The 25,885-nt window shown below is 44.3% G+C and overlaps 1 protein-coding gene across 1 annotated transcript in view; it reads left to right on the forward strand.

Moving 5' to 3' along the window:
• G3bp1 (G3BP stress granule assembly factor 1) overlaps positions 1 to 25,373 on the forward strand; it is a 39,150-nt gene extending 13,777 nt beyond the window's left edge. Inside the window, exons 2-12 of the mRNA XM_042688847.1 lie at positions 3,172 to 3,284; positions 6,941 to 7,022; positions 8,570 to 8,743; positions 12,871 to 12,961; positions 14,318 to 14,411; positions 16,588 to 16,789; positions 19,855 to 19,956; positions 20,191 to 20,302; positions 20,481 to 20,609; positions 22,568 to 22,677; positions 24,992 to 25,373. Coding sequence (XP_042544781.1) covers positions 3,190 to 3,284; positions 6,941 to 7,022; positions 8,570 to 8,743; positions 12,871 to 12,961; positions 14,318 to 14,411; positions 16,588 to 16,789; positions 19,855 to 19,956; positions 20,191 to 20,302; positions 20,481 to 20,609; positions 22,568 to 22,677; positions 24,992 to 25,198 — 1,398 coding nt within the window. The 5' untranslated portion in view covers positions 3,172 to 3,189 and the 3' untranslated portion in view covers positions 25,199 to 25,373. The remainder of the gene's footprint in view (positions 1 to 3,171; positions 3,285 to 6,940; positions 7,023 to 8,569; positions 8,744 to 12,870; positions 12,962 to 14,317; positions 14,412 to 16,587; positions 16,790 to 19,854; positions 19,957 to 20,190; positions 20,303 to 20,480; positions 20,610 to 22,567; positions 22,678 to 24,991) is intronic.
• The last annotated feature ends 512 nt before the right edge of the window (positions 25,374 to 25,885 follow it).

Genomic DNA, 25,885 nt, shown 5'->3' on the forward strand with positions numbered 1-25,885 from the left:
GTCATACAAATTAAGACAAAAGTGCTCATAGTTCTGTTGACTAGCTGAAGGAAGGAAGTACCCTTATCATTTCATAACTAGTGGAAAACTTTGAAGAAATGCTGTGCCAGTAGAAACTGGGGATCAAGTGACTAATGAGAAAGTGCTGGATTGTAGTATTTCATATCCGGGGTCAGAACAGCCAAAATGAAGTGGGTGATGGTTACTTCTTGAGGTGCCAGAGGTATTTCTGCATTTTGGTTCTGTAGAAGTGTCGTTTTTTCACGGGGCAGGCGATTGCTAATCCAGTGCTTTCCCCTAGCTCTTGTGTATTATTTTAAAGTAGTGCCTGTTGAAAGTATTAGCTGCTTTTCAATCCAGCATGGCATTGTTAGTTTAGAACTTTGCATTCAATTGCTGTGCCCAGCCCTGAGTGGTGGATCACATGCATTGAGGGGGTAACTCACACCTGTTACCCTAGCTACTCAGGCTGAGATTAGAGGACAGTGGTTCAGAGCTAGCCCACAGAAAAATCCTTAAGACTCCATTGAATCGTCAAAAAGCCCCAAGTGGATGTGTGACTCAAATGGTAGAGCTCCAACTTTCAGTGTGAAAAACTTTAGGAAGAGGGCAAGGTCCTGAGTTCAAGCTTCAGTAATTGGCTGACTGGTGTGTGTTTGTGTATGTGTGTGTGTCCATGTGTCCAATACACACCCATGCTTAAGTCGAATCAGCTATTTGGGAACTTTTGAGGTCAGCATAGGCAGAAAAGTTGCCACTCACCTTCAGTCAATGACTAGGCATGGTGACCTGGGTTTGTTATCCTGACACCAAGAAGCACAAATAGGAGGATCAAAGTCCAGATCAGCCTGGGCATAAAAACATCCTATCTTGAACATAACCAATACTGTAAAGCCCTGAGTTCAAATCCCTGTATACCACCAAAAATAAAGCAGGCAGAAATATAAGTCAGGGAGTTGGTTTTTTACAGTCTGTGCATAAGTAGCATTATTATTATTATTTTTTTTCTTGTCTGTCATGAGGCATGAACCATAGGCCTAGGTGCTGTTCCTGAGCTCTTCAACCCAAGGCTAGTACTCTACCACTTGAGCCACAGTGCCACTTCCAGCCTTTTCTGTTTATATGCTACTGAGGAGCCAGGGCCTCTTGCATGTGAGGCAAGCACTCTACCGCTGAGCCACCTTCCCAGCCCAGCATTATATTTTATAAATGAAGTGCACCCATTGAAAAGTGAGTGTTGTCAGGATTTCTGATTGGCTGAATCATGTTCCTGAAGTGCTTGGGCTACTGCAGCCTGAGCAGGATCTTGGCAAGTTGTCTCCGTCACTAGAAGTGGGCCTCTATACTTCTTTCACTAAGAAGGTTATTCAGGAAATATTCACCCTTGTACATATTTTTATGCTAACATGTACTCTGTTATCAGATGCCTCAGTCCTGAGCAGTTGATGCTACTTTTTGGTTCTGGCAGTGGACCCTAGGACAAGGTCTTCGCTCATACTAATCAATCCCACAGTGACCACTTTGGTTCCAGTTATGGTTGAATTTTAGATTGAATTGTGTCTTAGGGCACAGCTAGTGAATGGCCATAAAGAAAATGTTTGCTTTTGTCGACTCTCTCAGATACTGTTTTTTTTGTTGTTGTTGTTGTCGTCGGTCGTGGGCCTTGAACTCTGGGCTGGGTGTTGTTCCTGAGCTCTTCAGCTCAAGGTGAGCGCTCTACTACTTGAGCCACAGTGCCACTTCCGGTTTTCTGAGTGATTTACTGGAGATAAGAGTCTCTTAGACTTTTCCTGCCTGGGCTGCCTTTGAACCCCAATCCTCAGATCTCACTCAAGTAGCTAGGATTTCCATGCATGAGCCACCAGTGCCTGGCAAGATACTTTTTTTCTTATTTGTGCCAGTTAGCAGGGCTTGAACTCAGGGTTGGAGTTCTCACTTGGCTCATGGCTGGTGCTCTACCACTGGAGCCATACCTCCTCTTCTGGCTTTTCTTGTAGTTCATTGGACAGAAAAGTCACACAGAGGGCTGGTGTCAAACCTGGATTCTCAGATCTTAGCCTCTTGACTAGCTAGGGTTACAAGCATGAACCACTGGCATGCAGTGCCCAAGCCTTTTAAGAAAGGAAATGCATGTTACATGACATGTACATATGTGTGATTGCACGGGTTTAAGTGAAGAAACAGGGACTCTCAGACTCTAGAACATCTTTTGTGCCCACGTTACCTTTATAATTTTTTTAAGAATTGCAAGCCAGTGAAAAATTCTACAAATTATTTTAATTAGTTTTTTAAAATCTTGGAATTATTTTATACACAGCGTTAGCAGGATCTCATTCTGCTCCAGGTTTGTCTGCCCTCCAGTACGTTTGTGTGTTTGTATGTGTGTCAGTGTGTTACTTGTGAGGGTCGAACTCAACGCATGGGTGATATGCCTGAGTTTTCTTGCTCAAGGGTAGTGCTCTACCACTTGGAGCCACAGCTCCACTTCCAGCTTTTGGTGGTTAATTGGAGATAAGAGTCTCATGGGTTTTCCTGCCCAGGTTGCCTTGGAACCATGATCCTCAGATCATAGTTCTTGAGCTAGGATTCTAGGCATGCGCCTAACTGCAAGTACATTTCCTTAAGACTTAGCAGGCAGATTTATTTCTGTGTCTATGTAATGATGCCTGAGGGCAAACAGTTGCTACAATGTGACTGGGGAGAGCTGTTCCAAGTCCTTGTGGGGCTGATTGTAAGAAATTTGAATGGACCAGATCTCATGATCTATGTGGGCTTGGTCTATTCTTAGAATCTTTATCCCTTTGTAAAGTAGAGAATTGCTTAAGTGACATCTCTTGAGTTGGCTTCAGCAAAAAGGTCTAGTTTTTTTTTTTTTTTTCTTCTTGTGATCTTTTAAGTTGGACATATTTCTTTTTTTTTTTTCTTTCTTTCTTTTAATTTTTGCTAGTCTTGGGGCCTGAACTCAGGACCTGGGTGTTGTCCCTGAGCTTCTTTTGCTCAAAGCTAGCACCCTACCACTTGAGCCACAGTGCCACTTCTGTGTATGTGTATGTGGTGCTGTTTCTGTGTATGTGGTGCTGGGGAATTGAACCCAGGACTTCATGCATGCTAGGCAAGCACTCTACCACTAAGCCACATTCCCAGCCCAGACATATTTCTTTTTCCCTCCAGGTTGAATTGACCAAAGCAATGGTTATGGAGAAGCCTAGTCCCCTGCTGGTCGGGCGGGAATTTGTGAGACAGTATTACACACTGCTGAACCAGGCCCCGGACATGCTGCACAGGTATGTGTGTGCTTAGTTTCTAGATTCTTCCATCTATCTTGTGCCTACAAAGGTCGTGGCATAATAGTGCGTTGCCCATGAGTGCCTAAAAGTAATACATTAGAATTATATACCGGTTTTTTTGGGGAGAAGGGGCTGGGGAATAATGCATAGAGTGTTTGCCTAGCATGCGTAAGGCCCTGGGTTCGATTCCTTGGTACCACATAAGCAAATAAAACTAAAAGAAAAAATACTAAAAATAAAAAAATTGGTTTAGTTTAGTTGAGACGAGGCCTTCAGCTTGAATTCAGTAGATAGCTCAGTGATCTTCCTCCCTTAGCTTCTGGCTGCTGGGATTACAGATGTGTGCCACAAAGCTAAGAGATTGAAAAATATGTATATGTGTTGTAGACCAATAGGATGCACTAGGATGTTACCTAAACTTGACATCAGAAAAACAATGTCTGGACCTGTGAAAGTATAATCATGAATTATTTGGTAAGAATTTATTGAAGATTGATAAGTTTTCCTGTAACAATAGGCTTTTGTCTTGATGCATTTTAAAAATTGGAGTATCTTAGCAGAAATGATGTGTACTTGTGAAAAGTTAAAACAGAACAAACCAGGGCTGGGGGCGTGGATCAAATGGTGTAAAGCATTGGCAACTGTGAGGCATGAAGTTCAATCCCTAGTTCCTCCTAGAAAGCAAAGAAAAATTAGTAGAAAACAAATTGTGAGCTGGGCACCAGTAGCTCATGACTGTATTCCTAGCCACTTAGGAGGCTGAGATCTGAGGATCATGGTTCAAAGCCGGCCCGGGCAGGAAAGTCTGTGAGACTCTGATCTCCAACAAACCAGAATAACAAAATAACCACCAGAAAACCAGAAGTGGCACTGTGGCCCAAGTGGTAGAGTGTTTACCTAGAGCTGAAGAGCTTATAGACAGTGCCCAGCCCCAGAGTTCAAGCCCCATGACTGACAAAAAAACAAAAACAAATTGTGAAAGACTAGGAATGGAATGCTTGCCTAGCATAAGATGCCCTAGGATTATGCTTTCACTATCAAAGAAAAAGCTGATAATACTATAATAATAATTTTTTTTTTTGTCCGTCGGCGGCTTGAACTCTGGGCCTGGGTACTGCCCCTGAGCTCTCCAGTTCAAGACAAGTGCTCTACTACAACACCACTTTGAGCTTTTTGCTCGTGAATTGGAGATAAGAGTTTCATAGGCTTTCCTGCCCAGACGAGCTTTGAACAGAGATCTCAGCCTCCTGAGTAGCTAGGATTACATGTGTGAACCATCAGCACTTGACTCTGCTTCTGGTGTGTTGCTGGTTAATTGGAAATAAAAGTTCCTCAAACTTGTCTACACAGGGCAGGCTGGGAACTGAGATGCTCAGATCTTAGCTTCCTGAGTAGCTGCAATTAGAGACATGAGCAACTAATGCCTAGCTGCCTGCTTTTCTTTCTTTTTTTTTGGTCAGTCATGGGGCTTGAACTCTGGGCCTGGGCACTGTCTCTGAGCACAGGTATGAGCCACCGGAGCCCAGCTTTCTTTTTCTTTTTTTTTGCTTCTGTGGTGCTGAGGAATTGAACCCAGAGCCTCATGCATGCAAGGCAAGCACTCTACCACTGAGCCACCTTCCCAGCCCTTTTCTTTTTTTAAACTTGTTAATCTGAGGTTATCTTTCAAGGTAATTCATATATATTATGTTAATTTTAGTGTCCACAACATTTTTATTTTATTGATATATTAATCAGTTCCCTAATCATGGAGGTTGCTTATCATACTTACTTTCACAAATAATGTTATATCATATAAACCTATTGATGTAGACAGGTTAATAATTTCCTGTAAGTTCAAAAAGAGTAATATGCTAGACTGAAGCACTTGTTTTTTTCTTTTTGTGCTTGTCTTGGGGCTTGAACTCAGGGACTTGCTCTTACCCTTTTTCCTTTACAGCTTTTTCCTTCCCCGCTGGTACCTGACCACTTGAGCCACACCTGTTTCCAGAATTTCTTTTTTTTTGCCAGTCCTGGGCTTGAACTCAGTACCTGGGCACTGTCCCTGAGCTTCTTTGCTTAAGGCTAACACTCTACCACTTGAGCCACAGTGCCACTTCCAGCTTTTTCTGTGTATGTGGTACTGAGGAATCCAACCAGGGCTTCATGCATGCTAGGCAAGCATGCAAAGCCACATTTCTAGCCCTGTTTCCAGATTTTTTCTAGTTAATTGCAGATTTTTTCTGCCCGGGCTGACTTTGAACCATGATCCCCAGATCTCATCCTCCTGAGTAGCTTGGATTATAGGTGTGAGCCACCAGCAGCTAACAATATTTTTAATTAGCTTGCATGTTGTATATTACATGCCTCTGAAGTTTGCTGGCAATTATATTTCTATTAAGTGGTAGAAGTCTAGAAATTTGATTCCTTCCCCCTCCCCTTTGGTTGTGGGGCTTAAACTCTGGGCTTGGGTGCTGTCCCTGAGCTTTTTAAAAAGCTCAAGGTGAGCGCTTTACCACTTGAGCCACAGAGCCACTTTCAGTTTTCTGGTGGTTAATTGGAGATAAGAGTCTCATGGATTTTTCTGCCTGGGCTGGCTTTGAACTATGAGCCTCAAATCTCAGCCTCTTTAAGTGTCTAGGATTATAGGTGTGAGCCACTGGCACCTGGCAAAAGAAATGTACACTTTTTTTTTTTGCCAGTCTTAGGGCTTGAACTCTGAGCCTGGGCACTGAGCTTCTTTTGCTTAAGGCTAGTACTCTACCACGTGATCCACAATGCCACTTGTGCTTTTTTTGCTTCATGCATGGTAGGCAAACACTGTTCCAAATTCCCAGCCCTTGTACTATATTTTCTTTTAATATTTATTTATTTATTTATTGCCAGTCCTGGGGCTTGAGTTCAGGGCCTGAGCACTGTCCCTGAGTCTCTCTGTGCTCAAGGCTAGCACTGTGTCACTTGAGCCACAGTGCCACTTCCGGCTTTTTCTGCACATGTGGTACTGAGGCATTGAACCCAGGGCTCTGCAACTAAGCCACATTCCCAGTCCCCCCACCTTCCCCCAATACTATAATTTTTCATGTAAATTGACTTGGAAGATAAGATGAGGAAGGTTTAGGGAATTGTACTCTAAAATACTCACTGTATTAGCAGAAATGGTTAAAAGCTCCTACCAAGCCAGGCAGTAGTGGCTCACCCCGGTAATCCTAGCTACTCCGGAGACCAAGATTGGGATCCTGAGGCACAGAAATCTGGAGAAATCTTCATTCAGCCAGCAAAATATGGACTGGGAGCGTGGCTCATGTGATAGAGCACCATCTGTGAGCAAGAAAGCTGAGTGAGAACACAAAGTTTTGACCAAGTTTCAAGCCCTTGTGTGTGTGTGTGTGTTTTTTTTTTAAACCCATCAGACAATCCCTGCTTGCATGAGTTCCATAGTTTAATAGGAACTATCTATAATGAAAGATCATAACCATCTCACCCTGACTCCTGGACCAGCCTCATGTATGTTCAGTATGGGTTGAGCAAATGACAGAGGTGTTGAGCAAATGACAGGTGGACACAAGGGTGTCTTCCTGAGTACCTGTGAAGTGAGTAGCTCCCAGGTATGGGAGACAAATGCTTGACCTTAGATGACGTGCAGATGCCAAGTAAATGATCTTCTTCTTGTGCAGGTTCTATGGAAAGAACTCATCCTATGTCCATGGGGGGCTGGATTCAAATGGCAAGCCAGCAGATGCGGTCTATGGACAGAAAGTAAGCACACCAACTTGTAATGGGAACCTTGAAACTGCTAGAAGATGCCAGGCGCCAGTGGCTCCTACCTGTCATCCTACCTACAGGAGGCTAAGATCTGAGGATCATGGTTCAAAGCCAGTCCAAGCAGAAAAGTCCCCGTGAGACTCTTGCCTCCAATTACTCACTCACAAACTGGAAGTGGCGCTGTGGCTCCAGTGGTAGAGTGACAGCCTTGAGCACAAAAGCTCCGGGACAACACACAGGCCCAGAATTCAGGCCTCAGGATGGGGCAAAAATCCAACAACAACAAGAAAAAAAAATGGTTAGAAACTTGAGTCATATACATGCTCCTAGACTGGCTAGTACCCAAAGGTGGAATTTTTCAATGGGCAGTTTAGGGAGTTAGTTACTACATGGTTAGTAAATTACCTTTGATTATTAACTGTTGACATGCTTATGTAATGTCACTTGTGTTCATTGGTATGATATATTCTGCAAGTTTTTTTGTATGCCAGAAGTTAGTTGATTTTATATAGCATGGGGATCTTTTCTCAACTTTTCAGAAGGACCTTTATTCTAAAGGTGATGAGGAATAATGTGTGTGCATGTGTGTGTTTGTGTGTGTATGTATAGATACGTATGCATAGATAAGTAAAATAGTGTAACTTAATATAACTTAAACACATTTTCTATCTGTTGTGCATTGGGAATTTTTGGTTTGTTGGGTGGGATGTGGTATACATTTTAAGGCATTATTGTTTTTTGGTGCTGGTCCTTAGGCTTGAACTCATGGCCTGGGTGCTGTCCCTGAGCTTTTACAAACTCAAGGCTAGCATACTACTTGATGAACCAGAGTTCTGCGTGTGTGGGGGGGGGGGGGGGAGGGGGGGGTTAATTGGAGTTAAGAGTCTCATGGAGTGGAGTTAAGAGTCTCATGGAGTTTTCTGCCCAGGCTGGCTTGAACCTTGATCCTTAAATCTCAGCCTCCTGAGAGGATTACAAGTGTGAGCCACCCTCAGCTGGCTAAGGCATTATCTTTTATTGGAGTAGTAATTGTACCATTTTATTATGGAAGTCTTTGGCTGTAAATAATAGATTTTTATCCTGTAGTATATTTAATGTCCATTATAGGACCTTGTATTGAGAAATGTAGCCCAGGGGTTACATTACAGGCTGGGAAGGTGGCTCAGTGGTAGAGCACTTGCCTTGCATGCATGAGGCCCTGGGTTCAATTCCTCAGTACTATATGATCAGAAAAAGCCAGAAGTGGAGCTATAGCTCAAGTGGTAGAGCACTAGCCTTGAGCTGAAGAGCTGAGGGGGATAGCACCCAGGCCATCAGTTCAGGCCCCATGACCGACCAAAAAAAAAAGGAGTGCCACCTCCCCATCTCCACAGTCCCCCACCCCCAACTGTACCCTGATAGTGTGCAAGTGCAGGTGCAGGTGCAGGTACAGGTGCAGGTACAGGTACAGGTACAGGTGTGGTGGCTGCAGGGCAGAGAGGCCTGCCAGAATCTGGCTACTTTGTCCCCTGGTAGGCACTGACTTTTGCCCTCTTCCTTAGGAAATTCATAGGAAAGTGATGTCGCAAAACTTCACCAACTGCCATACCAAGATCCGTCATGTGGATGCTCACGCTACTCTTAATGACGGTGTTGTGGTCCAGGTGATGGGGCTGCTATCCAACAACAACCAGGCTCTGCGGAGATTCATGCAGACCTTCGTCCTGGCTCCCGAGGTACGTGGAACTTGCTCCAGTAATGGGAGGTAGCTCAGAGGCAATGGAAATTAGCCTTCAAACTGATTCCTGTGAATTTCTTGCTTAGAAGCACTCGTGATCAGCACTTGCCCACGATTATCCCTCTGTTCAGCACTGTCAAATGCTGAAGCCGGAACCCAGGGCCTGGCACTGTCTGGGCACAGTCACGTGATTTTGTACACACTTCAGATGTAATTGCTTAAGGAGCCATCTGATGTTCAGTCCTGCTTGTGTTAACTTTATGAGTACTTTTGCTAGGTCTTGCCACTGTCAAGTATATATTTTCCTATTCCAACTTACAGATTATGACCAATTCTTTGATACTTCACCTGGTCTCTTTTTCATCAAAGTTTTGTACACTGGCTTTAGCATTCATTGGTGATTCTTTTTTTGTTGTTGTTGTTTGTTTTTGGTCCGGTTGTGGGGCCTGAACTCTGGGCCTGGGCGCTGTCCCTCAGCTCTTCAGCTCAAGGCTAGCGCTCTACCACTTGAGCCACAGCGCCACTTCCGGCTTTTTTCTTTTTGCTTATGTGGTGCTGAGGAATCGAACCCAGGGCCTCATGCATACAAGGCAGGCGCTCTACCACTGAGCCACTATCCCAGCCCTGGTGATTCTTTTTGTGTGCGCATGCTTGTGCTATTTCTGGGGCTTGAACTCAGGGCCTGCGCACTGTCCATTTTGTGTACCTAGCAAGTGTTTTTTTTTTTTTTTTAAGCAGGAGCAGTACTGGGTCTTGAACTCAGGGTCTGGGCTTTGTTCTTTACAATTTTTGTTCAAGGATGTACTTCTGCCACTTGAGCCAAACCTTCATTTCTGGCTTTTTGGTGATTAATTGGAAACAAGTGTCTCATAGACTTTACTGCTTGAGTTGACTTTGATCCGTGATTCTCTGATCTCGGCCTCATGAGTAGTTAGGATTACAGGTGTGAGCCACCAGGGCCCAGCTCACAAGTGATTCTTTGTAATTAGGCTTTTGAAAAAGTCATAGGCCGGGGGCTGGTGGCTCACGCCTGTAATCCTAGCTACTCAGGAAGCTGATACCTGAGGATCGTGGTTCAAAGCCAGCCGGGGCAGGAAACTCCGTGAAACTCTTATCTCTAGTAAAACCGGAAGTGGTGCTGTGGCTCAAGTGGTAGAGTGCCAGCCTTGAGTTGAAGAACTGAGGACAGCACTCAAACCCAGAGTTCAAGCCCCACGACCAACAGAAGAAAAAAGTCATAGATTAATGATGAGTGATGATTGCATTTATCTCGGGTTCAGACTGAACAGGGTCAGAAAACCTGTCTAAGTATTTAGAAGTCGCTCATAAAAAAACTTGACTGAATAATGATTTTTCTCTGGCATTAATCTTTTTTTTCTTTTTTTTTTCTTTTTTTGGTTGGTTGGGCCTGGTGCTGTTCTGAGCTCTGGGCCTGGGTGCTGTTCCTGGGCTCTTCAAGGCAAGCACTCTACCCCCTGCCACTTCCGGTTTTCTGGTGGTTCATTGGAGATAAGAGTCTCACGGACTTTGCTGCCCTGGCTGGCTTTGAACCGTGATCCTCAGATCTCAGCCTCCTGAGTAGCTAGGACGGCAGGCGTGAGCCACTGGCGCCCACCTCTAGCATTAATCTTTTTTTTTTTTTAATTAAAAATGTTTTTATTGTTATTATAAAGGTGATATACAGAGGGTTCACAATTATGTAAGTCATGTAGTGAGTATTTTTCTTTTTTCGTTTTTTTTTTTTGTGGGGCCTGAACTCTGGGCCTGGGCGCTGTCCCTCAGCTCTTCAGCTCAAGGCTAGTGCTCTACCACTGGAGCCACAGCACCACTTCCAACCTTTTCTGCTTATGTGGTGCTGAGGCAAGTGCTCTACCACTGAGCCACCTTCCCAGCCCTTTTCTTTTTTCTTTTAAACATTAAAAAAATTATTATCTTTAAGTAGTTGTACAAAGAAGTTCCCTTGCTACAAAACAGTCTATCTTGCATTAATATTAAAAAACAATTTTCTGTCCCATCCCATTCTCTGCCCCCCCCCCCCCCCCCCCCCCATGAGGTTTGTACTTCTCAGGACCTGGGTGCTGTCTCTGAGCTCTTTTTGCTCAAGGCTAGCACTTTATTATTTTGAGCCACCACTCCGCTTCTAGATTTTGAGTCATTAATTGGAGATAAGATTTTCATGGGATGGGCTGAGAAGGTGGCTCAGTGGTAGAGTGCTTGCCTTGCATGCCTGAGGCCCTGGGTTCGATTCCTCAGCACCACATAAGCAAAAAGAAAAAAAAAGTGGGAAGTGGCGCTGTGGCTCAAGTGGTAGAGCGCTAGCCTTGAGCTGAAGAGCTGAGGGACAGCGCCCAGGCCCAGAGTTCAGGCCCCACAACCGGACCCCCCAAAAAAAAAATTCTCATGGGTACCTTTCTGCCTAGGCTGTCTTTAAACACTGGTCCTTAGATCTCAGCCTCTTGAGTAGCTAGGATTACAGGCGTGAGCCACTGGTGTCCAGCCAATTTTCTATATTTGATAGCAAATTGACTCTTTGAAGTTACTGTAGTAATTTCTGTGCTTGCTTGCATGAGCGAGACAGTCTCCCTATGTAGCCTTTAACTTGCATCAGCCTCCCAAAAGCAGTCCCTGTAGTCAGGATTTTGAAAGGAAGGCTCATAGTAAAGTATAAAGACATCTGTAATGTCAGCACTTGAGAAGCACAGGGAGGCTCAGGAGCTCGAGGCTAGCCTGGGACTACATGGTGAGATAAGAAAATTATGTGTACAGACTTGATGGCCTGCTCACTGTGCAGAAGATTGTAAATACACAGAGAATCATGTGGAGTAGTGTTGTCAATTAAAGATTTAATTATAGCTCACTCCTCATAGAGGAGCGTGGAACTTTACCAGAGTTCAACAGTAAGGTTATGTAAGTCATCTCAACGCCCAGATCAGCACTGGGGTTATGTGTGAACAGCCCTTCCCTTACTCATGAGACAGTGGCCTTAGAGACTTAAGTCACCAGGGGATGTGAAGGTGACTTAGTGGTAGAGTGCTTGCCTAGCATGCATAAAATCCTGGGGTTGATTCCTTAGTACCAGATAAACGGAAAAAGCTGGAAGTAGCACTATGGCTCAAGTGGTAGAGTGCTAGCCTTTAGCAAAAGAAGCTCAGGGATAAGGTCCAGATCCTGAGTTCAAGTCCCACAACCACCAGCAAAAAAGAGAATCTGAGTCACTAGAACATGGAATTGTTAGGTTGGACATGGGTGAGCTTGCGATCTCAGTCATACTGGCCAAGACTATTTGGATCTTCCCAAGGAAGACCCTAGGAATAGCAATCCTGTGTGGAAATTGGGGATGTGATTGCCTAATGATTTGACTTCTGTCATCTGACACACTTTGAAGTTTTATCAGTCTTTGGCTGTCGGTGGTGGTAAGGGTCCGTGTTTTGAACATCATTGTGATCTGATGGTGTGGTGGATGGAGTCACTCTTTGTTTTTGTTTTGGGGCCCTCATGAGCTTTGGCAGCATCTCTTATTCTCTACTCAGTAGTGTCCTATCCCTTCCCAGTCATGAAGGCTGTGATGTCCCCGCACATTTTTTTTTTTTTTGGGTCCGGTAGTGGGGCCTGAACTCTGGGCCTGGGTGCTGTCCCTCAGCTCTTCAGCTCAAGGCTAGCGCTCTACCACTGGAGCCACAGTGCCACTTCCGGCTTTTTTCTCTTTGCTTATGTGGTGCTGAGGAATCGAACCCAGGGCCTCAGGCATGCAAGGCAAGCGCTCTACCACTGAGCCACCTTCCCAGCCCCATGTCCCCACACATTGTCACGAGTCTATGGGGGGAAGGGGCAGGCTGCCAGAATTGAACTACTGCTGCAGTACCATTGGCTTTTTTTTTTTTTTTTGCAAGTCCTAGAGCTTGAATTCAAGGCCTGGGCACTGTCCCTGAGCTGCTTCTGCTGCTGCTGCTAGAGTCACAGCACCACTTCTGGCCTTTTCTGTCAAGGTGGTACTGAGGAATCAAACTTGTGGTTTCATGCACGCTAGGCAAGCTCTCTACCACTAAGCCACATTCCCAGCCCCAACCACAGGCTTCTTACAAGCCCGTCCGATAAGTAACAAAAAACCTCTTGTTGGTATTGCAGGGCTCTGTTGCAAATAAATTCTATGTTCATAATGATATCTTCAGATACCAAGATGAGGTCTTCGGTGGCTTTGTTACTGAGCCTCAGGAAGGTGAGTATAACATCATATGTTGTTTACTTAGACTCTTTCCTTACTGACATCCAGGCAGACCTTGAGAGAATAGGGCTTTCGTGACTATGTTTCAGTATTGGGATTTGAATCTGGGTCTGGCGCTTGGTAGGTGGGCACTGTACCATTGGAGCCATGCTGCCCAGTCCACAGGCACATTTTTAATTATACCCTCTGTTCTTTATTGGTAGCTAATGTTTGTTCAGGACATGAGGCTTTTCAAATATCGCCTTAGTTACAGTTCATAGGTCATCTCACTCCATGGGTGTTGGGTGACCCTTGGCCCTCCTGGGTTGGGCCAGAAGTGGCGATTATTATAGCCACAGTGGGTGCCATCATGCAGACGGCCTGTAGGTGGCGTTAGCACGGGGAGCTGTGTTAACGGATGTATGGTACTTGCCATGGGAAGACCCCTTACCAGTCTCACACAGTGGCTGGTAATAGTAAAGTAATAATAATTTTAAAAAAACCAGTTTTCTAAAGCTGTGTACTATCTAGATGTTCTTGAAATGTAGTAGAGAAAAGATAGAAGGCTAAGGTGGAACGTACAGAAAAACACCCATGGGGATGGCGCATGGTGGTGGTACTTGAGTGATTCCTGCATGGCCCACCCAAGTGCTTTGTGTTTGTTTCTATGTCCCGCACACCCTGGGCGGGCTCATCCTGTAAGTTGCAGTTCTCCCACGAAGTAGGTTAGGGCACAGATTTGCGTTGTTTACCCAAGGTTCTAAGACTTGCATTAGGTTACTTGTTCATCGTGGGTCTTGAACTCAGGGCCTGGGTGCTGGTTGTTTCTCAGTCGCTCAAAGCTACCACTTTGAGCCACAGTTCCACTTAGGGTTTTCAGGTGGTTAATTGAAGTTAACAGTCTCACAGACTTCCTTCCTCGGGCTGACTTTGAACCGCTATCCTCAGATCTCAGCCTCCTGAGTAGCTGGGATTACAGGTGTGAGCCACTGGTGTCTAGGTGGAGAATACAATATTGATTCCAGATTCTTAATCAAAACGTAAACTCTATTAACGTCTGTGCCATGATGTTACCAGTTCTCATGCTTCCAGGGGTGTGTGTGTGTGTGTGTGTGTGTGTGTGTGTGTGTGTGTGTGTGTGTGTGTGTGTGTGTGTGTGTGTGTGTGTCTGTGTGTCTGTGTGCGTGTCTGTGTGTCTGTGTACCAGTTCTCATGCTTCCAGGGTGTGTGTGTGTGTGTGTGTGTGTGTGTGTGCATGTGTGTGTGTACACACCTGTGTGATTTCACCTTCCTTTTGACCATAGTGGACAACTTAAAGGTATTCGTGAATTCAATAAACAAAACTTATTTTGAATCTTTTTCCTCATTTAGAATCTGAGGAAGAAGTAGAAGAACCTGAAGAAAGACAGCAGACACCAGAAGTTGTTCCTGATGATTCTGGAGCTTTCTATGAACAGGCAGTCAAGTAAGGAACATTCTTTGTGCATCTGTTCAGGAGTGCGATTAGAGCTGTGCTTCTTAGGTTTTTTTCTTTTCTGTTGTTCTCCAGCAGAGAACAGACATCAGAAAAGTAATCTTTGAAAACAGTGATGACGTTCTAGGAGAAAGGTTTCATTGTTGATATATCTGACTAAATATCCATAAAAACATAACTTGCTTATTAGCAGTGCGCGCTGAAACCTGTTTAAAAAGAAGCACTTGCCTTTTGACTCTTTCAGTCTTTTTGAGATCTGTTGCTGTGTGGCCCAGGCTGGACTCAAACTCTGGATCCTCCTGCTTTCACCTGCCACTGAGGATGTGTTCCTCAATGCCGAGGCCACGTGCTCACTTAGTAATTAGTGGTCGGAGACACTCAAGCCTGTGAGCCAAGTTGGAGTTGAGGATTTCGTGGGCTGAGCATAGCGCTGCTGCACGTGTAATCCCAGAGCCAGGGAGGCCATGGCAGGAAGCTCTGAGAGACCAGCCTCACCTGCAGTGATGTGGCGTTGCTATTTTAGGCTTTTTTCTTTCCTTGTAGTTGGAGGACTAGTGATGTTGATTGCTATCCCGTGATCCCCTGCACTTGGGTACTTATGCATGCATGGCAATGGTGAACCCACATCATAGTGCACTTGTGTCATTGGTTAGCAGTGAGGATTATAATCTAATGAGTTTGAATTTCAGGAGGAAAATTGTCTAGTCTCAATTATATTCCTTGTGATTTATGTGGACATTTAACACTTTTATTTATTTTTGGTCTGGTGCTTGGATTTGCTAGGCTGGTCCTAGGCTGGTCCTCTTGAGACATGCCGCTAGCCCAGCGTTTTGCTAGCTAATTAGGGACCAGTCTTAGAGGCTTTTCTGCTTTAGGCTGGCTTCTAAATATAATCCTAGGTCTCATACTCAAGTAGTGAGGGCTATTGGATGAGCCATTGATGCCCAGCAGTTGTTGTTGTTGGTCATAGGAGTTGAACTCTGGGCCTGAATGCTGTCCCTCAGCTCTTCAGCTCACTTGAGCCACAGCGCCACTTCAGGTTTCCTGGTGGATTATAAGAGGCTCACGGCTTTTTCTGCCTGGGCTGGCTTTGAACTGTGATCCTCAGATCTCAGCCTCCTTAGTAGCTAGGATTACAGGTGTGAGCCACCAGTGCTTGGCTTTTGATTTTTTTTTTTTTTTTGTCAGTTGTGGGGCCTGAACTCTGGGCATGGGCACTGTCCCTCAGCTCTTCAGCTAAAGGCTAGCGCTCTACTGCTTGAGCTACAGCGCCACGTCTGGTTTTTTAGTGGTTTATTGGAGATAAGAGTCTCATGGACTTCCTGCCTGGGCTTGATTTGAACTGTGATCCTCAGATCTCAGCCTCCTGAGTAGCTAGGATTACAGGCATGTGCCACCGGCGCCCAGCAATTATTATTTTTTTAATAGAGCCTTTTCCATGTTAGAAGCCATCTCCAAACTTTTTTTTTTTTTTTTTTTTTTTTGGTCCAGTCGTGGGGCTTGAACTTCAGCTCAAGGCTAGTGCTCTACCATTTGAGCCATAGCGCCACTTCCGGCTTTTTTCTTTTTGCTTATGTGGTGCTGGGGAATCGAACCCACGTCCTCAGGCATGCAAGGCAAGCGCTCTACCACTGAACCACCTTTCCAGCCCATCTCCTAACTTTTTAAGTATGGTAGTACTGTAATATTAACTATAATATTCAGTGATGTGCCACAAGTTTTCATCCATCTTGCTAAAAGATTTATGCCTGTTGAGGATAGCAACTTCCTTTCCGTGTCCCCAGCATACTAGATAGGAGATCTGGATTGTACTACATTGGTAAGTAAGTTATAATGAAACTGAGACACAGTTGTAGATATGTTTTGATTTGTCTCAGTTGCTTATTGGAATTTAGCTCATTACCTTACTTCCTTTAAGGCTTGTTAATTATGTGTTTTATTTCAAATTATATCTTTTAAGCTCATGTAATTTTTCTCTTAGATCTCATTTGGATAAAGGTAAATATTTTTTTCTTGGTCCAGCCCAGGGCCTGGCTGAGCTTGAACTCGTCCTCTGAGCTATACGCTAGTCCTGGGAGCTAGTTTTGGAGAGTGAATAAATGGTGGAGAATTTCTAGTTTACTGAGACAAGGGAGGCAGGATAATATTTCTCATTTTTCCACAAAAGCAATGACTTGGAAGAACATATAGAGGAGCCTGTTGCTGAGCCTGAGCCTGACCCCGAACCAGAACCAGAGCAAGAACCAGTGTCTGAAATTCAGGAGGAAAAGGCTGAGCCGGTATTGGAAGAAACTGCTGCTGAGGCTGCGCGGCCAAGTTCCTCTCCCGCCCCTGCGGATGCTGTGCAGACAGCCCAGGAAGACCTGAGGGTACGGCTCTCACTACAGTTGGGGCAATTTGTTTATTCATTCTGTTGTACTGCTGGGAATTGAACCCCAAGCCTTATGCATGCCAGGCAAGCACTCTACCACTGAGCTACATCCCTAGCCTCTGTAGTTTATTTATTTTTATTTTATTTTTTTTAAATATGTTTTTTATTGTGAAAATACTATACAGAGGGGTTACAATCACATGAGCAAAGTAATGAGTACATTTCTTATCAAGCACTGTTGCTTCCTTTGTTTTTCCCCTGCCATCCCTTCCCTCCCATCTCCGCAACTACAGTCCCCTCCCTCTCCCCATAGTTTATTTTTGGAAAAAAAAATCTCTCTAACAATGGCTTAGATGACTTTTCTTAGATGTATTTTGTATTGGTGGTTCCAGGAAATTTTCTTACACATTGAGTTGTGTTTCAGATCACAAGAGATCTGATGCATATTTCTTGGTATCATCCACAGTAATGCCCTGAGACTCCTTCTAGAGGGCAATTTAAATGCTTCTTAGAAATTCCAAGTGCCATTTTTATTTCCAGTCCACTTGACATTTTCATCTTTTGTGTGCGTGTGCATGAGCACATGCTAATTCTTGGACTTAAACTCAGGGCCTGGGTACTGTCCATGGGCTTCTTTTTGCTCAAGGCTAGCACTCTACCACTTAAGCCACAGCACCACTTCTGGCTTTTTCTGTTTATGTGCTAATAGGGAATCAAACCCAGAGCTTTGTGCATGCTAGGCAAGCACTCTTACCACTAAACTATATGCCCAGCCTTGACATTTTCATATCTTAGGTTGTAAATTGTTACTACTTAAGTTGTAAGTGGTTTTTTTTTTTCTTTTTTTTGCCAGTCCTGGGGCTTGAACTTGGGACCTAGGCACTGTCCCTAAGCTGCTTTTGCTTAAGGGTAGCACTCTACCAACTTGAACCATAGCCACTTCTCTGGCTTTTTCTGTTTAGGTGTTACTGAGGAATCGAACCCAGGGTTTCATGCATGTTAGGCTAGCACTGTACCCACTAAGCCACACTCCCAGCCCTGATATTTTCATCTGTTACATTGTAAATTGTTACTGCCTAAGTTTTAAGTGAATACAATAAAAGCCAGTTGAGGAAATCTTTACTAACATAGACAAACAACTCAAATGCAATTGCTTTTCTAATTAAGAAACTTGTTTTCAAAAGTTGGACTTGGGCTGAGAAGGTGGCTCAGTGGTAGAGCGCTTGCCTTGCAAGCATGAGGCCCTGGGTTCGATTCCTCAGCACCACATAAGCAAAAAGAAAAAAAAAGCCAGAAGTGGCACTGTGGCTCAAGTGGTAGAGCGCTAGCCTTGAGCTGAAGAGCTGAGGGACAGCGCCCAGGCCCAGAGTTCAGGCCCCACGACCAGACCCCCCCCCCCCCCCCAAAACAAAACAAAACAAAACAACTTTGACTTGTTAGGTCCTATGGGGGAGAGTATTGTACTTGAGGTCACAACAGTATAAGTTGATGTTCTGAGAACAGTTTATTTAGTGCTTTATAGGGTCGAATTTTTTTTTGTTTTTCCTTTTGTGCCAGTCCTGAGGCTTGAACTCAGGTCCTGGCTGCTGTCCTTGAGCTTTTTTTTTTTTTGCCAAGGCTAGAGCTGCAGCTCCACTTTTGGCTTTTTATATGCTTACTTGAAGATAAAGAGTTCCAAGGACTTTCCTGCTGGGGCTGCTTCAAACAGCCATCCCTCAGATCCTCTGAGAAGCTAGGATTACAGGCCATGAGCTACCTCGGCCTCCTGGCTATTGGGTCAGGTCAGGGTGGTTTTTAATGATGTCATTTCTTCAATTATTGTTAATGTAGGCAATATTTGTGTGGGTTCTTGCTGTCTGGCAGCCAGTTAAACAGGTAAGAAAGTAGGTGATTGGGTGAGGAAGGAGGGCAGTTAAGTGAGCTAGCCCAACCAGGAGACGGTGATGACTTGGATTAGATTCTTAGCAGTGGAGATGGACAGAGAAGATTACTTGGTGGAATAACAAGTCCTGTGATTTTCACATAGGTTGAAAAGTATTGAAGATACTACTAAAGCAACTGCACGCTTCTACCATAGTAGGAAGAGCTTACAGATAATTTTGATTCATAAGGCTGAAATTGACTGAAATTGACTGCTGTGACCTTCTATATTTGGCAGATAATAGATATTTTTCTCCAGGATTTATTGTTTGTGTTTTTTGTGCCCACCCTGGGATTTGATCTCAGGGCCTGGGCTGTTTTTTTCCTCAAGGCTAGTGCTCTACCACTTAAGCAGTACCTTCACTTCTTGTGTTGTTGTTGTATTATAAAGACAGGGTCATGCTATAGTCCCAGCTGTCCTTGACCAGTGACTGTCCTGTCTGTCCTGTCTTCACCTCCTGTGTGCTAGCTTATAGGCATGTGCCCCAGGTCTAGCCAGCCCAAAGAATTTCAGTCAGATTTGTGAGTAGGTGAGAAAGACTTTTTATTTATAAACTCCCCCCCTGTATATGAGAGCTGATGCAGCTATTATATACAGGAAATGAAGGGAGTCTTTCAGGAAAAGAAAAAGCAAAATAGCTATGTCTGAAAATACCACGGAGAAACCTGTTTCTTGGGTCAATTAATGCACACTGTACAGAATGACAAGAAAGTCAAATAAGGCCTTAGCGGTGAGGTACGAAGCGGAAGGGCGGATAAAGACAATGAGGGAGGGAATATGGTCAAGCAATTTGTTTGCATGCATGGAAATTTATCAAGGCCAGGCACCAGGGGCTCATGCCTGTAATCCTGACTACTCAGAAAGCAGAATTTTGAGGATCATGGTTGGAAGCCAGCCAAGGCTGGAAAGTCCATGAGACTCTTAACATCCAATTAACTACTCTGAAATCGGAAGTGGAGCTGTGGCTCAAAAGTGGTAGAGTCTAGCCTTAAGCGGAAGAGCTTAGGGGTAGGGTCCAGGTCCTGAGTAAAAGCTCCATGACCACCACCAACAAAAAAAAGCGCAGGGGCAGCACCCTCCGCTGCTAGTTACAGTGATGTATACTGCTCTGATGTATGTAAGCATGTAACGTTTCCCCTCAGACATTTTCTTGGGCTTCTGTGACCAGTAAGAACCTCCCTCCCAGTGGAGCCGTTCCGGTTACTGGCATTCCACCCCATGTCGTCAAAGTCCCAGCCTCACAGGTAAGGCACCTGGTGGGGAGGGGTGGCCAAGGCCCGGGGGGGGGGGGGGTTGAGGTCAGGAAGTGTAATACATTATATAGGGAAGAGGGGCAAGCAGGCAAAGGTGTCTTTAAAATGATTACCTTTGTGATTCAAATTGCCCTTTCTAGTGTCACATTTATTATTAAGAAACTTCACAAGAGAGATGAAGTTACTTCCCCTCCAACCCAAAAGTTAATTGTTTTTGTTTTTTAGCCCCGTCCAGAATCTAAGCCCGAATCTCAAATTCCACCACAGAGACCTCAGAGGGATCAGAGAGTTCGAGAACAACGAATAAATATCCCTCCCCACAGGGGTCCTCGGCCAAGTAAGAGCTGGGACTTGTTTTTAGGGTGATTGGTGTGTGTGTGTGGGGGGGGTGCTGTTTAACTCCAGGGTCAAGATGGGATTGCCCCATTGTCAGGGCAGCGGGAAAAGCCTTTATAGGAGAGAATGTTCCTGAAAAAAGAGTGTGCTCCCATCTCTTGACTTCATCTTTTCTTCAGTCCGAGAGGCCGGTGAGCAAGGCGATGTGGAGCCCCGAAGGATTGTGCGACACCCCGACAGTCACCAACTCTTCATTGGCAACCTGCCCCATGAGGTGGACAAGTCAGAGCTCAAAGATTTCTTCCAAAGTACGTTGCGTTCCTCCAGTACGGCTCTCAGGGAACAGAGGTGTAACTTGACGTTCTCTAACGTTCCAGAGAGGCTGGCAGTGTGGGGTAGAGCACCTGCTTAGCTAGTAAGGAACCCTGAGTTCAAACCCCAGTAGCACCCAATACACGGGAAAGTTTGGGGGAACGTCACTAGAGATAGATTGCTTGCTTAGCATGCACACGCTCCTGGGGTAGATTCCCAGCACTGCAAAAATAGAGGAAAAAAAAAAATGGAGAGTTTAATAGCCACAATTTATTATTTATTTATTTATTTATTTTTTAAAATAAATTTTTAAATTGAGATTAAATGATTAAACCTCAGATTTCACAGTAGTGTGGGGTAGTGATACTTAAAGTCACAAACACATTTTAACAAGGCACGTTGTCATTATCATGGTCTATAATGTTGGTGCGTTCTCCAAGCGTTGACAGTACAACTATTTCTTCCATGTTGGGTGATCTGTACATTTCTTTTGCTTAGTGTCAGCGGTTCCCTCCTTCCCTCTCCTTCCCAATCCTTCCCATCGCTGCCCCTGAGTTGCTTAGTTCATTTTCATCACTGTCCAGTGCAGCTGATGATGGTCCCTCTGTTGTATTTTTTTCCCGTTTCCCTCTGATTCAGTGCCTTCCTCCTAGCTTCCCTCAGATGCGCACATACATATACCATATATGAGGTCAAGAACATATAGTCACTTGGAAATTATATGACGAATTAAGTAGATAGCCATTGTTTCTTGAGTCCTGTTTACTTTGTCATATCTCCTTGCATTTTGGATTTAACATCCATACATCAAGGAGACCGTGTGCCATTTGTCTCTATGGTCTTGGCTTTCCTCACTCAAAATGATTTGCTCTAGTTCCATCCATTTCCCCATGATGCCTTTATTTTGTCCTTTTCTAAAGGCTGCCTAGTAATCCACAGGTACCACAGTTTTTGGATCCATTCACCCGTAGTGGGGCATCTGGGTTGTTTTCCATATCTTGGAGTCCTCTATCTCTTGAAACATTTCAGCATCTAAACATATTGTGAGCTCAAAGATTTATCATTAGTATTTCAAACTAGTGAATGTTCCAACCTGTTGGAAACTTTGGGTAGTTGAGTTGGTCGTTGTCTGTGGGGTGTACGAAACACAACCAAATTGCTTGTTTTGACTTCAAATCCACCCCTAAAGTGGCCTGTGTTGACACAGGCCAATGTTAGGAAATGGGAAGAAACCCTGAAGGGTTGAAATAATTCTGGCCCTAGCATTTCAGCTGAGGGATATTCCTACCTGTACTTTGCATCTTTTTTTAAGTTCTTTTTTATTTTTTACTGGTCATAGAGCTTGAACTTGGGGCCTGCGCACTGTATCTCAAAGCTGCTGCTCTACCACTTGGGCCTCACTCAGCTCCACTTGTAGCTTAGTGATGGATGATGGGAGATAGAATCTCATGGACTTTTCCTGACTGCCTGGCTTTGAACCGCTCCTCAGCTCTTAGCCTCCTGAGTAGCTAGGATTACAGGTGTGAGCCACTGCTGCAGCTTTTGCAACTGATTTTTTGTTTTGTTTTGTTTTGTCGGTTGCCAGTCTTGAACTTTGGGTCTGGGCGCTGTCCTTGGTCTTCAGCTCAAAGCTAGCGCTCTACCACTTGAGCCACTGTGCCACTTCTAGTTTTCTGGTGATTAATTGGAGATAGTCTCAAGGGCTTTCCTGCCCAAGCTGGCTTTGAACCTGGATCCTCAGATCTCAGCCTCTTGAGTAGCTGGATTACTGGCGTGAGCCACCAGCACCTGGCCTAGCATTTTTTTTTTTTTTCCTAGCCGGTCTTGTGGTTTTTCTCCTCAGGGTATTCTCAGTATGCATGAGGAACCTTTCAAGTTCCTACCAGCCATGTTGTTCTCTGCGTATGGGTGCTGGAGTGTTCTGCTACTAATGGCAAATCCCCTTCCCCTGCAGACTATGGGAACGTGGTGGAGTTGCGCATTAACAGCGGTGGCAAGCTGCCCAACTTTGGTTTTGTTGTGTTCGATGACTCTGAACCTGTGCAGAAGGTCCTTAGCAACAGGGTAAGTGGTTTTTCTGGGTTAATTTTTTTCTTTCCCTCCTTTTTTTTAAGTGTGTATAGCTGATTGGTAGAATGCATGACCAGCATGCTGAAGGGCCCTGGGTTTTATCCCCAGTACCCTGGGGGAGGGGGAAGGGGCAAAGGGGTGTGTGTGTGTGAGTGAGTGTGTGTGTGTGTGTGTGTGTGTGTGTACGTACGTACGTACACATACATGTACACATGTGCATGCTGAGCCTGGAGCTCTCAATCCACTTTCTTGCTCTCAGCTGGCACTGTACCACTACTTGAGCCATACCTCCAGTCTGGCATTTTGCTAGTTTAACTGCAGGTAGGATCTCATAAACTTCTACTAGGACTGGCTTTGACAAGATTCTCCAGGTCTCAGCCTTCTAAGTAGCTAGGATCACACAGTGGAGCTACTAGTGCCTGGCTGTGCTGGACTTTGAATTCGGGACCTCATATTTTCTGGGCTGGTGCTCTACCACTTAAGTCATGCGTCTGGCCCCATTTTGAGTGAGTCTCATTTCCTGCCCGTATGTGCACCTGAGCCACGATCCACGATTGATGCTATCACAGTTGGGGTGGCAGGTGCCTCGAAATTGAATCTACCTCGGTTCACCTCAAACCAAGATCCTCCCCATCCCAGCTCCACACGTAGCTGAGATTACAGGTGTGAGCCACCAACCAGTGCTGGCTGTATTTTGGTTCTCTAAAGTATATTCATCTTCCAATCTGTGTATTAGATGTAAAGTTAATTTATGCTAATGCATCTGACCATTATTAAAAGGCCTTCCTGCCTAGGAATTATTCTCCAGATTTCCTCCTTGGTCTTTATTTTTATTGTATTGATGAAAGTCTCCCATCAGAGAGCAAACACAAACATAGCTGCATAGCATAGTCCTTCTGAGTCTCTGTCTCTGTCTTCCTGACCTCATTGCAATCCTCTAGACATTTTGTTGGTCATTTATAGGTCATTTTAGTGACTTTTTTTGCCAGTCCTGGGCTTGAACTCAAGGCCTGGGCATTTGTCCCTGAACTTTTGCTCAAGACCAGCACTCTACCACTTGAGACCCAGAGCCGCTTCTGGCTTTTTCTGTGTATATGGTACTGAGAAATCAAACCCAGGGCTCCATGCATGTAAGGCAAGCACTCTACCACTAAGCCACATTCCCAGCCCTAATGATAATTTTATTTGGGATGTATATATGCTTTTCATGAGTACATACGGTGACATCTTTTAAATACATGATGATTTTTTTTTTTTGGTCAGTCATGGGTCTTGAACTCTTGGGCCTGGGCACTGTCCCTGCGCTCTTCAGCTCAAGGCTTGCACTCTACCACTTGAGCTGCAGCACCACTTCTGGTTTTCTAATGGTTTATTGGAGTTCTATGGACTTTCCTGCCCGGGCTGGCTTTGAACCTTGATCCTCAGATCTCAGCCTCCTGAGTAGCTGGGATTAGAGGCATGAGCCACCTGTGCCCAGCCACGTGATGATATTTTTTATCTCAAGTAAGCCTCCAAGACCCATGGAGAAAGGTTCATAGTTAATATTATTTCATTTTTACATAGGATTTCATTGAGTCAATACAGTGAGAATTGCATGCATTATGGGACTATTAAATGGGCTTTAAAAAAATCGGCTTATATCAGTTATACAAGGGAGATTTCATTGTTACATCTTTCAACATGTTTTGCTGCATTCCAATCAGTTTTGCCCCCTCATGACTTGATTCATCCTGAATACCTAACTACTCCATGCATTAGTTAATAGGCTGACAGGCTTTCTGAATTCAAAACAAAAACTGGAAAGTGAACACAAGTTTGGTTTGAGAATTGCTGGTTCTTTCTGACATATATCGATAGATAGCTATATCTATACATTTAGCCATATATATCCAACCATACATATGGATGTCTTGTATTTATCATCTATTGCGTATCCTATCAATATGTGCTGTGTATTATTTATTAGATATAATATATAGGAATAGCAGTACTGCTATAGATTAATAACAAGTAAATATATAGAATAATATATAAATATATAGATATATTTACATAAATCTATATATCGATTTCTATATATAGAAATATATTTATACGTTTATATAAGTACATATTTCTATATAGCTGTATTTAAGTACCTGTATGTCTTTATATATTTAAAAATTCATATAAATATGTATCTAAATAATAGTACTGCTACTTCTACATTACATCTAATAGATTATATATAATTACATGTAATATAATAATAATCTAATCTATTAGCCCTCTGAGCCTCCAGAGTCAGTCTGGTCCTTGGTTCTTGCAGCCCATCATGTTTCGAGGTGAAGTCCGTCTGAACGTGGAGGAGAAGAAGACGCGGGCGGCCCGAGAAGGCGATCGCCGGGACAACCGCCTGCGGGGGCCCGGAGGCCCTCGAGGTGGGCTGGGCGGGGGCATGAGAGGCCCACCCCGGGGAGGCCTGGTGCCCAAACCAGGATTTGGAGTGGGAAGGGGCATCGCTCCCAGACAGTGAAGGCTTCTCCATGGGCTCCGCACAGCACACCAACCCCAGCGCCTACAGAAGGGTGGATTTCTTCAACCAGCCTCTGGTATCCTGGAGTTTGATGACCCTAGTCTATTATAAACTGCTAAGTTTGTACAATTTTATTTCTTTTTGTGTTAGGGTATCTGCCCCCTTCCCTTCCCTTCCCTTCCCTTCCCTTCCCTTCCCTTCCCTTCCCTTCCCTTCCCTTCCCTTCCCTTCCTTCCCTTCCCTCTCCTGACCTTTTAGTCCTTCACTTCCAATTTTGTGGAATGAGATTCTAGGAGTGACGGATTTTTAACGAAGAAGAAGAAGAAAAACAGACTGGTTTTCCTTGCTTACTTTGCATATACGGACTGGATTTTTTTTTTTTTTAAACAGCCATTTCCCCAAAGGAATGTGTCTTGCTTATTACTGACATTTGGTATGTTTCACTCATTGGAATATTTCTTATTTTCTACCTATTTCCAACACCTGTGGCAAATACAGGATTTGATAAACATTTTGGAGGCAGGAAAAAAACAATCCAATTTGTTCCTTGAGTCCTGACTACCTTCTGATGTGGAAAAATTGCCATTTGGAAAATTTGACAAGTTTGATTCTCACTTGCTATGGTTGTCTTGAATAAAAGGTGTTAATAGAACTTTTTTCCTTTGGATATGTGATCACCAAACAAGT

Source organism: Dipodomys spectabilis, unplaced genomic scaffold, assembly GCF_019054845.1.
Source record: "Dipodomys spectabilis isolate Male_0828 unplaced genomic scaffold, ASM1905484v1 ptg000119l, whole genome shotgun sequence".
NCBI classification, from domain to species: domain Eukaryota; kingdom Metazoa; phylum Chordata; class Mammalia; order Rodentia; family Heteromyidae; genus Dipodomys; species Dipodomys spectabilis.